Source organism: Musca domestica, unplaced genomic scaffold, assembly GCF_030504385.1.
Source record: "Musca domestica strain aabys unplaced genomic scaffold, Musca_domestica.polishedcontigs.V.1.1 45, whole genome shotgun sequence".
Classification (NCBI taxonomy): Eukaryota; Metazoa; Arthropoda; class Insecta; order Diptera; family Muscidae; genus Musca; species Musca domestica.
Window position 1 is genome coordinate 6020319 of NW_026712335.1, and position 13836 is coordinate 6034154.

The 13836-nt window shown below is 36.3% G+C and overlaps 1 protein-coding gene across 1 annotated transcript in view; it reads left to right on the top strand.

The window, feature by feature from the left end:
- Positions 1–13836, top strand: part of LOC101897672 (SCY1-like protein 2) — a 98905-nt gene that overhangs the window by 47532 nt on the left and 37537 nt on the right. The window contains exons 10-12 of the mRNA XM_059127515.1: positions 2782–2927; positions 5113–5266; positions 10321–10497. Of these exons, the coding sequence (XP_058983498.1) occupies positions 2782–2927; positions 5113–5266; positions 10321–10497 (477 nt within the window). The remainder of the gene's footprint in view (positions 1–2781; positions 2928–5112; positions 5267–10320; positions 10498–13836) is intronic.

Consider the following 13836-nt stretch of genomic DNA (forward strand, 5'->3'; position numbering starts at 1 on the left):
TCGAATGAGGATCCTTGATGGATAGATGTACCACAGAGTTTTTGGAAATTCGTACTATAAGTATACGAAATGTACTAAAACGTACTATATTTGATACTATTTTGTATCATGTGAATGGTTAGAGCTAAAAATTTGAAATTTTGAATGTAGAATTGATGCAAGGAGGAAGTTTTGGAAGTGTGTACTCATGTATGCGAAAAGTACTAAACGGTATTAAATTTAGTACAAATTGAATTTAAAGAAACGGATGGAGTTGGAATCTTGAAATTTGAAATCAACATTACTGGCGGAAAGTAGGATTAGGATATGGAGGAAGTTTTCGAAATTTGTACTTCTGTGCTCGAAAAGTACAAAATGGTACTCAATTTGGTACAATTTAAATTTTAAACCGATAGAGCAGGTGTACAAAATACTTTGTACATCCTTTTGTGTGCGTTTGAGGTGCTGGGAAAATCTAACAATTAAAAAGAAATATTTCAACATTATCAGTTTCCCAGCAGTCATAAAATATCACATGTGTACAATTCAGTGATCTTGTGCGCTGTCGCATATGGTAATGTGTAAATAATAAAGTCCATGACACACACACACAAATATTGATGCGCCAGTAGGTAGCCAAGATCACTTGAATGAAGGGACAAGCAGCCATGTTATGTTCCTTTTTTTAAATCTAAAAATAGATAAGAACAATTGTGTGGCTGCGAGTAGGTTAATTTAGATTAGTTTTTGTAGCAGTTAAGAACAATATTATTAAAATAAAGTCAGATTTAAATCAGCAACCCAAACGAGCGGTTGTGTTTTATTTCTCAGGAGTGAGATTTGGAACTGATCTCAACACAGAGTGTTTGGTTCCTCTTCTCACTTGTACAGCAGGAATTCTGAAATTTAGAAATATGATTACTATTGCATTCTAAGACTGAGGTATGTATGTAGTTTTGGAAACGCGTACTTATGTGCACTATATGGTACTAAATTTGGTACAATTTACATTTTGGATAAACCGGTAAAGTTTGAATCCTGAAATTTGAAAATAAGTTGTAAATAGTTATGAAAATTTGTACTTGAGTGTACTAAATCTGAATTTGTTTAAAGCTTTAGCTATCTATACACAGAAGAGCTTTGATATATCTTCTGTTGGTAAAAAATAACTTTACAAGACTTCTGCCAACAGAAAACCATTTAATGTAATTGATATGTACACTGAAGAACATATTGAGGAACCTAATAAGGTTTGAATAAAAGATTTCTTACAAAAAGGTCGTCTGTCCCTAGAAGCCATATAAAAAAATTCTTCAAGGGAACATTAAAAGAACTTTTTCGAACAGAAGGCCTTTTTGGTTAAAGAATTCATTCGGAAATTTGTGATTCAATCGTGGCCCTTTCAGAAATTCTTCAACCAATCGAAGATGTATAGAAAGTCTCCTTATAGTTGAGTGTCTTAAAAATTTTGCCGTCAATAAAAGAGGGGTATTTTGTCAGTAAAAGACCGTCTAATGGTCTTCTATTTTAATACAAATCTTTTTGAAACTCCATGATAATTTTGTATAATTTTCCCAAAAAAACAATATTTGTAATATACTGTCCCAGTAACTGACCTTCAAAAAAATACCCTCGCAATAGAGTATTTGTTGGAAGTCTTCTGAAAGCTCCTTCGAATTTCTTTCTTTCTTTCATCCGCTACAAGAATTCCTTTAAAATGTCGCAAATGGGCTATTTACCATGTTTTTTCTGTGGTTTACACTTCTTCTGGTACCTACCCGCTACACAAGGGTAAACATTTTGAATAACAAAAACGCTCATAAAATGCGAAATAAACTTCTGATTCTCTTCAAATTTCACACATCTCAAAATTTTTACTAACTCGAGACCTGGTGTGGCAGATATCGATTGGTCCACCCTTTCTGGCACCTCCTTCAGAAAAAGGTTAATTTTCAACGTTTTGTAAAAAATATCATATATCTCATATAATGTGAAGCATGTAGTCGATATAGTCCAAATCTGCCACGTTGTAACATTTATATCAGACTTATGCCTGATACAAAATGGACAATATTGGCCAACTCTTTCGAATCCGCTCCAAGTCAAGCATGTCAAAATATATACTTAAATAAACGAACATTGCCTGAAGGTAGATATCTGTCGGAAAAATCTACTGATACTTTTTTAATTATTTTATCTAGATTTTATCTCACATTAGGCTAAGCTTGAACTCTAAATCATCAACATATCAACATATCATCCCTTTAGCCCAGGAGTTTTTGATCAAATCATAACAGAAGAGTCTGATTTCGATTCAAACCCCAGTACATACTATACCTTTCTACAAGACTTACAAATTCCACACAGCCGAATTTTTCTCCTACTAATTCCTAAGAACACGCTAACAGCCGACCCACACGCTGTCGCCAACAAGGGACCTTTTTTATTTCCGCCCTAGCTTAATTTTTATTATGTGTTTTTGATTCTTTTAAACTGTAATACCTGTTAAAGACGTAACTGACAAGACAGCCGTTGGGTAAAAATACAAAAAATATGGGCCAACAACACACAGCTGTTTACAAACACACTTACACACAGATATGCCAAAACACAATCACCCCACCACCCATCTCCCCATCTCAATGTCTTAAAAAACGTTACTTTTCTTATTTCATTACTCCACCCATTTGTTGTTAAATATTTCATGTTTTTGATATTTAATGTTTTTTTTTTCTTTCTCAACACTCTTTTTGTATCTCATTCCTCTTGCCTTGGTGCGATTCCGTTCGCTAACCCATGCAGAAATTGTGGTGGCAGAACCTATGGCCCATGTTACAATCGGAAATTAGCAATGGCGAAGTGCTGGCAGCTGTTCTACACCCTGTCCTCACTTTATTACAGGATGCATCGAGGCAGGAATACGAAAGTGTTATGGCGCCAACAATGAAGTGAGTTTACGATTTAATTATGCGATAAATATAAAAAATATATACCTCCGAAGAATGCCATTAAAGGCGGCGGATGGTGGATGAGAATGGTGGTGGGGCTGGTGGGCAGTTAAAAATAAATCTCTTTACAAAAACAAAAGCAAAAGCAGCAGCAGCAAAGTGAAAGAAATATTCACATTTTCCCACATAGTATCCAGTCCAATGTCTTAAAGCCCCAAAATTGTTCTGCAGAGCAAAAGTGAAAGAGTTAAAATGGCATGAAATGGTTAAAGAGAAATGCAATATAAATAGATTATTTTTACGACGGGGAGACGGGTTGATATTTGTATTTGGGGTCAAGTAATAAAAAATATGGGTATATTGGAATGTGTCTACCTTTATAGAACAGAAGACATAATTCGGTTGAACAAAATTTTACCCTATTTTTCAGTTGATTTGGTTGAAAATGTGTTTTTTGGTTCCTTCAAAAATAGAAACCTTTCCGCCATAAAATATTTGATATAAAATCTACATTCGGAGCCATTTATACTTCAATAATTTCCATACACAGGCAGATAGTAGAGATACTGACTTGGCTAAATCGACACTGAATTTAATGCTGATCATACACAGGGTGAGATAAAACAACTGCAACAAAGCCAAACGCCAAAATTTTTACATTTTCTTTTGAATTTTATTGAATGAAAGCAAAAATTGTCGGAAATAGCATCAAATGTTAGAATAAGTTTAGATTTGTTTGAATTGGTCACCTTTGTCATGAATTATGGCCTACAAACGGCCAATGAAACCTTGATATGCTGCCTGATTGTTGCTCTGCGGTATTTTGGTCCATTCCCGGCGAAGCGCTTGCTTGAGTTGATCGACACTTTGGTATTTTTAGTCCCAACTTTGCTTTCCAAAATACTCCAGACACAATAGTCCAATGGATTAGTATCCGGAGATTTTGCTGGACATTGTGCACTGAAAATGAAGCGAGGAACATCATTACGTAACCATTCTTGGGTGGCGCGTGCTGAAACGAAGGTGCTGAGTCCTGTTTGAATGTCCAATGTCTTCGGCCCTCCAGAATATTTTCGCGATAATATTCGGCATTAATTCTGATGCCACGGTCGATCAATACGAGCGGGGAGCGACCATCGGCTGTTAAGGCGGCCCACACCATCACCATGGCAGGCGCTTGAGTTCTGGTGGCCAACCGAAGGTGCACATTTTCAGCTGGCTTCCTTGGCAAGTAAACACGATAATTTTGTTTGTTTACAAACTGCTGGACAACGAATGTTTTCTCATCGGAGAAAACCAAATTCTGCAGCTCACCACTTTCGGCCAAGCGAAGCAACTCTTTAGCTCTTTTGAATCTATTTTATTTCTGTTGCGGTGTAAGTTCTTGCACTTTTTGGAATTTCAATGGCTTTACCCCTAGCGCATATTTTCAATATTTGCCGAATGGAATATAGCGACATGTTCAGCTCACCAGCCATTTTTCGACCACTGCGAGGCGGGTTTACATCAAGTCGCTTTTTTCTTTTCGAATCATTTCTGCTAATGTTGCTGTTTTCTTCCGTCCACTTCCTTGACGTCGGGCTACGCTACCAGTATCACGGTAACAAGCGATGGTATGAGACATAAAAGATTTATTCACATTTAAATGCTGGAGTTCTTTACCGATAGCCACTTGTGGTTCTCCAGCCAAATATAAAGAAATCACACTATCACCCTTGATTTCCATCACGAATAACTTTTTTCTGGAAAAATTCTCACCAAAATGTTTTTGTACGCTTGTAAACAATACAATGAGCTGTCACTGGAATAATTTTAACAGCTGTTGGACGAGTGGCTTTGAAATGACAGCAGTCTGAAATTGGTTGAAGTTTTTTCATCTCGATCTGTATATGTACTTAGTTGGGTCTAAAATGCTTATTCCGAGGAGTTACAAACGGAATGATAAACCTTATACACCCTACATATCACGGATAACAGCTCACATAATCCTTGAAATAATTCTTAGAAAATCGCATATTATAGCTCAGATCAAAATTCTCTGGAGTAATATATGTACTATGGTCAGAATTCCAAGAATTTTTTTTTTGCTGACCCACCACCATTAATTTTTATTCCAAGAATATTTCAATTGAAAATGTCCACCATTTTTGTTTCATCCTGCTTTTTTTTCTCCCTTTCTTCACAGAATCATTCTGAGTGGGCCCAAATCAATACAGGCCACAGTTACACTGCTCGAGAATTTGCATTTGGTCATAGAAAAGACACCGGCACCTGATATTGTCACCGACATAATGCCAATGTTATTTTCCTCCTTTGAGAGCTCAACCATACAAGTTCAGGTAAGTAGAACAACAAAAACAACAACAACAGCATCTGCAACTACAACAAACTGTAAGTAATGCTTGGAATTCAGGCAACAACGCCAAACAAATGTGGCTCTCGAACATGGTTAACATTCAGTCATGCAAGGATAACATCAAACAGAAGTGATACAATGCTGGAGAGGACCAGCAAACATATTTGTGAGAAAGGAGGGGGGGGGCAGTGGAGGAGTGGCAGGAGAAGGAGATTTTCTGTAAATTTTTGTCTGCTGCATTGTGTTTATGGTTAAGTGCATGAGAGAGGTTTTTGCTTGAGCAGTTTTTCGTTGTAAGCAAAAGTAAAATTTCTTGTTACTGAAAGCTGTATTTGCAACAAGCCCAAGAAAAACAACAACGGCAATAACAACAACAACAACAGCCAGAGAAAATATTCTTAACATGCCATACATAATGCATTTAGGTCGAAGGCCTTATGCAAAAAAAAAAGAGAAATAGGAAAAACTAAAAAAGAAAACACATAAAACTGTTGCTCTATCAAAGGAATAGTTTTCTTGAGTGGATCAGAGGCAAAAGCCTGAACCATGTTTGCATCCGGTCTTTACAGCAATAACAACAACAACATCACAAAAGCTAAGCACCAGAATGCAAAAACAAAAAATCTCATTGCTCTTGGTGTTGGAATGTTTCTCCTGCCCCGCTCTATCCTCTTCTGAACTTCCCCCCATAGTCTCTTTATGTTGCCATGGTTATTTCTGGCCAGGCGAAATATTTAAAACACTTGTTGGTGGCTGATGTCTGCCAGCCAACAGGACGTGCCATCAAGATGCCGTCGCCGTGCGCCTGTGGATATCAGCATTTAGGGCTTAACTTGCATTTGCAACACAATTGTATTAGAATTTTCCCCAACAAGGAGAGGAATTTTAGAAACAAAAATACGCACACACACAGATATGTGTGACATGGTATGTAAAACCACCACAAATGATGATGATGGGAAAAGCGAAGCAGTTACTTGGTCAAGGCGAATCTTAAATCTTGAAATAACATCTTAAAAGGGAATTAGAGACAACCTTAGAGCAATTCAAAAAATAAATAAATAAGACAGTATTAAGGCCCTTGTGATTGCTTATAGCAAATGAATGTTTTCGACACTGTTGACTTCCACAATTATGAAGAGAAGGACCCCAGAATGCATAGATAAGGGATTGTATATGTAATTGAGCTTTTAGACCAGAAAGACTTATAGATCAGAATCAATTGGAAAATATCTTCAAAAAAAAAAAAAAAAAATAGAAGAAGTAAACCAGTAAAGAAAGTCCTAAAGTCGGGCGGGCCGATTTTATGATATCCTACACCACTTTCCTAATTTAGTTGAGCTCCACATAACAATTAAATTTTTTTATGGGAGAGTTCAATCATACACGCTATGATTATAATTATAATTTAAAATTCAAAGGACTAAATATGCCGAAGCATTTGTATCTTTTAAATTCGGAATTGTATTGTCCATTTGGTGCAAAATTAATTTGAAATCAGATAAAGATATATATGGGAGCTATATCCAAATCCGCACCGATCTCGATAAAATTTGGTCAAAGATATTTCTGAGCTGTATTTGATTTATATCTGAACCGATCTTCACCAAATTTTGCATACTAGCTTCTAGATTCAATTCGGTCGTATGTACCAAATTCCATCCCATTTGGGCAAATATTAGATGTTTGGTGCACAATAAAAGGTAAATCGGACGAAGTTATATATGGGAGCTATATCCAAATCTGAACCGATCTCGATAAAATTTAAGAAATGTATTTCTGAGCTGCATTTGATATATTTCCCCAAATATTGTTATTACAGAGTGCATATTACGACTGCGGAGGACAAAAATAATAAATCGGATGAACAATATATATGGGAGCTATAGCTATATCTGAACCGATTTCGATCAAATTTGGCATACTTATTTTCAGGCCTAATTTGGTTGCTTGCGCAAAATTCCATACTATTCGGGCTGATATTACACGTTTGGTGCACAATAAAAGGCAAATCGGACAAAGATATATATGGGAGCTATATCTAAATTTTGACTAATTGCAATAGTCCTTGGGCCAAACAAATGATTTGTGCAAAAATTCATCTGGATAGGGCAATAAATGCGAACTGTACTTTGTTTACAAAAATACATGGACAGACGGACGGACGGACATGCATAAATGGACTCAGAATGTGATTCTATGCAGATCATCAAAAGGAACTATGGGTGTATCTCGTTTCCTTTTGCCTGTTACAAAAAAATACACAAAGACATAATACCCTGACCACCTTGTGGTGTAGGGTATAAAAATAGAAGAAGTAAAAAAGCTGTAAGTTCGGCCCTAGACAATTTGGAACGAATTTGACAATCTTCAAAATAATAAAATCCGTTGAAAATTTTGTTAGAAATACCGGACGTAACCGTTATATTAAAGTCTAAACGACGACGTGGACCTGCATAAGCAACTTTTGTCATTAAAAAAAAAACGGTGAATAAATGCAGCTAAAATCATCAAAATACCGAATATAGGGAGATACCATTATATGGGGGCTATACCAAAACGAGAACCTGCACAGAAAATGTTCTGTCATAGGGTGTCATAGTATCCATTACGAACTTAAAATACCAAATTTTAAACAATTGCGATGAAAAATGTCGCTAAAATCATCAAAATACCCCATATCAGGAGGTGACGTTTTATGGGGGCTATACGAAGGCGTTGACCTGAACGGACTTCAAATACCAAATTTGAAGCATTTCTGGTGAATAATGTCACGGAAGCTTAAGTGATTTCCACAGACGAATGGGCGGACAGAGCGACAGACGAAAAGACGGACATAGCTAAATCGACATAAAGAAGGCTGTGGAGGCTAGACTGTATACTTCGAGGTGTTACAAACGGAATGACAGACTTAATATCCCCTTCGTACTATGGTGGAGGGTATAAACAGAGGATTTTAGTTGGACCTCTTATAACACAATAACGGCTGGACGAATTTTCACAATTCTCACCAATTCAGGATGGCTTTTTGACAGAAAATACAGATTTCGTTGACGAATACAGCTAAATATCGGAGGTACAGGAATTCATATAGAGGAATCTAAATTTTCGTATTTTTATGGGGCGTAAATGCTACGAAGATTTGCATGATCTCGTGGTTCCGGTCAAAAGTCAAGAAAAAGTATTTACAAGGCTATGAAACATTATTTCAAGAATGAAATGAAAATAAAATGTCCAATATGGATGGAAAAAAAATTTTTGAACGTGAATTTTCTGTTCTCTTCTAAAGAGGCATTAGGAACATCTGATCCGTCCAATCATAATTGGAAAATATTGTGTCAGGTCTATAATGATTATTCGAAAAGGGGAACAATTACGATCAACATTTGCTCTACTTATGTAATAGATATGTGAATTTATCTCAGGGAGTCTTCATTCTGGTCAAATAGGTTTCAGATCTGCAGAATCTTTACCCCATTTTGTAGTGTTGCAGGGTATCAAATGGTGGACCCGCCCGACTATAGCCTTTGCTTACTGGTTATCAATATTTCTAGTTTTTGTTTTGCATTGACCGTTTTCGGCTGATCTTAATATGACAAAAATATTCCGATGCACGAATCCTGGGTTGCATAAGGTATTTCCCTTCTCAGTTATAAGGCAGAACAACTTGACCTTGACTTGAACCACATGTTTTTCAATCCCAACTCATGAAGTTACGGCAAAAATAAGTCTATGATCATTGTTTTGTATTGCTCACCATTCACAGTAACCGCTTGATCTGCGATGCCTTCGAAGAAAAAAGGTCCGATGATTCCTCCGGCGAAAACAGCACATCATATAGTGACTTTGAGCGGGTGAAATGGATCTTCGTGGATTTTCAGTGCCCCAGAAGCGTAAATTTTACTTATGTTGGCCTCTCCACTCATGATTATTTTTGATGAAAAATCATCTTATTCTTTTTGGTGATTAAGGGTAGCTTGAGCGTATGTTAGACGCGATTGGCGGTCAGCAGTTAACAGATGATACATCATCTAGACATTGTACGGAGACATATTCAAATCTTGTACCAAAATTCGCAGGAAAGACCGTCGACTGATACACATTTGTGTGGCACGTCGTCTGGTCGATATCGGCGGTGCTACCATGACATCCTCGGATACAGCAGCAATATTCTCTGCTGCACAGATACTCCGGGATCTGCCATGAAATTCACGTTGTGCCAAAGTCACCGACCGATTTTTTATTTTTATATTATCAAATAAAAAGTCACCAATATCCCGCGTCCTGGAGCAGTGTAGCGTAACATTGTTTATTAACGTGTACAGGGTTGCCCATATTCGACGGACCCATCTGGCAACGCAATAACTTTTGACAGAGATGTCACATCGCTTAATGACATATCGCGTTTGAAGCGTCAGTCCAAGCAGATTTTTACCATGAACCAATACACGCCACGCGAGCGCTCTGAAATAGTTGAAATTTACATTCAACAGAAGAAGTCAATTGTGAAAACTCAACGTGCTTTTAAAACATTAAAAAATGTGAGAAGTTCGCCTTCTAAGAACACCATTAAGCGTTTATACGAACAATTTTCGACTGGTAAGGCTCTTTCTAATCCGAAGAGGCCATTTAAAAGTCGACCAAGGCGATCGGCCGAGAATATCGCTGTCGTACGAGCCGGTGTTAAGAGGTCCCCAAGAACATCCCAAAAACGCCGTTCTCAGCAGTTGGGCATGGCTCGGTCCACTTTACAACGGATTATTCGCATTGATTTGCATTTGTTCCCGTACAAAATTCAATTGACGCAAAGAATGTTGCCTGCGGACAAGCCTTGTCGATTGGAATGGACCCAAAAAAAAAAACATGGGTCCGTCGAATATGGGCAATTGTTTCGAATAAACACTATAGTTTAAAAAACCTGCCGTATGGTATTATCCATAAAATCACATCCTCTTCGACATTGTCTGTTTAAATTTTTAATATTAAATTTTCTATAACAAAAATCAATACTTATTTCCAAATTCTATTCAATTTCAGAATGCCGCCGTTGTTGCCGTCACAAACGTCTACGATTGTATCACTGAAATGTCAATTAAGCGATTAGTCTTGCCGAAGGTTAAATCTGTTTTCGAAAAGAATTTAAACGATCCGAAAATTGTGCAAAATGTTCTCATCTGCATTGAAAGTCTTATGGATAAAATGGACAAGCAGGAGGTAAGTGAACAATAAATGTCAGAGGAACATGCGAAAATATGTTACTGAAGTGGCCAGGAAGAAAAAAACTACAACAGCAAACAACAAAAACATGATAGATAAACAATAATCTATTAAAAAAATATGTTTTCATTTTTAACAGTTTATTTTGATAATTTTTCTCTTTCGGTTGAGACCTAAGAAGATGTCAATATTCACCAACAAATCATCTTCGCATTAATACTAAAAATATATATTTTCTTTTTTTTTTTTTTTTTTTGAAATTTCATTTTTATTTGAATTTCTTCTCATTATTTCCTACCGGAACATTTCAAACACATTACGTTGGCATTTCACAGATTTCACTCACAACACAAATATTTAGTTGTAGCAAGAAAAATTTCGTTTGCTTTTATTTAATTCAAATGGTAATCCAGGAAATAATATTGGGTTGTTTTAAAAATAAATTTCACAGGAAATCTATTTTGAAATCGAATAGGATAATGATTTCTGAGATTTTATAAGCAGTACCGGAAATGTTTAGCATTTTCTTAAGCCCAACTCTTCAATTAAAAAAATATATAAAATTTCATTTCTTAATTGTCCCTCTAGCCACCCCATAAGAATAATATATTTATGCCCTTTTGTTTTGGTACATGCTGGCGTATACGTCATGCCGTCACAACTCATACGCTACCAAGGCTCCTGTAACATAGCAATGTTTCGCTTTGTTTTTTTTTTTCATAAAAATAAAATAAAATAAAAATATACAATTTCTGGAGAACCTATTAAAACACATTGCTACATACATTCTCATATTTCAAATTCTTCGAACCTTGTTGTAGATTGTGCGCAATCAATCAATGATGAATGAATGAATGCTGCCATACGAACGAGGTTTTTCGGTATAGTTAGGTATGATTGTGGTTGTGTGGCAAATTTGAAAGTATTAACATTTTGTGGCTATAAATTTGTGAAATATGATTTGCATGCATGCAGCTATGCATGTGGAATTCCAAATATGGGTTTGGCTTTAATTATGAATAAAAACTGGTGAGAAAAAAACCATTTCAGTTAAGAGCGTAATAAAATTAAATTTTTGAATTTATTGCTTCATGAAAACAGGTAACGGATACATCAGTTCTTAGAACACATAGTTTTTAAAATATTAAGGATGCATAGAGGTTCCTTTGATCAAATCTGAGACCTAAGTAAAATAATTAAATTCGGAAAAACAGAAGTTCTTTCATTAGAGAACTTTAAGAAGGCGTCTTTAGCACATCAAAATGAAATCGTTGAACTCTTAAACTTTATTCGATTTGTAGAAAATCTATAGGTCGTCCTCTATCTATATGAATCAGTAAATGCAACTCTACTCTTTAGGCACGGCTTTCTAAATATAAATACTCATATTTAGAAAGCCGTGCCAGGTCTTCTATAAGTGGAAGACCAATAGCACCAAACGAAAATACTTCTTCAAGATTTCTATGAAATTTATATGAACGTTGAACATAAGCTTAACTTTATTTAAAATAATATGTTCGATTATTTAAATATATTTTGATTTCCGTTATGATTACAGGGTGAGATAAAAAGAACTGTAACAAAGTAAAACGCCATAATTTTTACTTTTTTTTTTTTTTTTTTTTTTTTTTTTGTTAAATTTTATTGAATGGAAGCAAAAAATGTCGGAAATGGCATCAAATTTTAGAATAAGTCTAGATTTGTTCGAATTGATCAACTTGGGCGCGAATTATTGCCTTCAAACGGCCAATGAAACCGTCACAACCGTCACACGAATGTTGCTCTGCGGTATTTTGGCCCATTTCCGGCGAAGCACTTGCTGGAGGTGATCGACACTTTGGTATTTATTAGTGCCAACCTTGCTTTCCAAAATACTCTAGACACAATAATCCAACGGATTGGTATCCGGAGATTATGGCGGCCATTGTGCGCTGGAAATGAAGCGAATAACCTTAGTTTGTAACCATTCTTGGGTGGCGCGTGCCGAGTCCTGTTGGATTGTCCAAGGTGTGCGGCCAAAATGTTTGCGTGCCCAAGGCTTTAATAAACCATCCAGAATATTTTCGACATAACTTTCGGCATTTATTCTGATGCCACGGTCGATGAATATGAGGTGAGTGCGATCATCGGCAGTTATAGAGGGCCACACCATCACCATGGCCGGCGCTTGAGTTCTGGTGGCCCACCGAAGATTGAAGATATTTGGATGCTTATCTCGCTTTATTTGAGCGTTTTGTTTTTAAAAATATTGAGCCCTATGTGGGTGGGGGACACCACAATATATGGCCCGATCTCTATCATCTTTATAACAGATGTTGTGTTGATGTAAATATTAAAATGGAAAAAGTCTGAATGGAATCGGATGTTAATTTCGAGTTTTATGAACTTCGTTAATATTCAAAATTTCGACCCTTTGCTGGGATATACCAGAATTAGTGATCCTATATATTTCATCTTCACAGCAGATCTTGTGTTAGTAGAAATAATGGGATATTCGAAATATGAGAAACTCCTGATGCTTATTTCGGATTTTATAATAGTTTTGGTTATTCAAAACTTTGGCCCTTTTGTGGGGGAGGTACCAGAAGGAATGGTACGATATCTATCATATTTATACCAGATCTTACGTTGATGGAAATATTGAGATGTGCCAAGTCTGCATGATATCGGATGTTAATTTCGCTCTTTATGAGTTCACGGATATTCAACATGTTGACCCTTTGTCGGGGAGGTACCAAATGGAATGCCCAGATGTATCCTATCTTCACAGAGGATCTTGTGTTAGTTGAAATAATGGGATGTGTGAAATATGAAGAGAGGTTCATTTCGGATTTTATAATTTGGTTATTCAAAACTTAGGCCCTTTATGGGGTAGGTACCAAAGGAAATGTTTCGATATCTGCCATCTTTATAACAGATTTTGGTTTAATAGAAATATTGAGTTTTATAAAGTCTGAATAGAATTGGATGTTAATTTCGCTCTTTATGAGTTTCACGGATATTCAAAATTTTGACCCTTTGTGGGGTGGTACCAGAAGGGCTGGATGTATTCCATCTTCACAGCAGATCTTGTGTTAGTAGAAATAAAGGGGTGTGTGAAATATAAAGAGAACCGAATGCTTATTTCGGATTTTATAATCGTTTCGGTTATTCAAAACTTTGACCCTTTGTGGATGAAATACCAGAAGGAATAATGCGATCTTTCTTTAAAACAGATGATGGATATGTTGGGGAATAGGAATAGTATGTTAATTTCGCGATTTATGACCTCCATGCTTATTCAAAATGTTGACCCTTTATGGGAGAGGTACCAAGAGGAGTGGACCATTATATTCC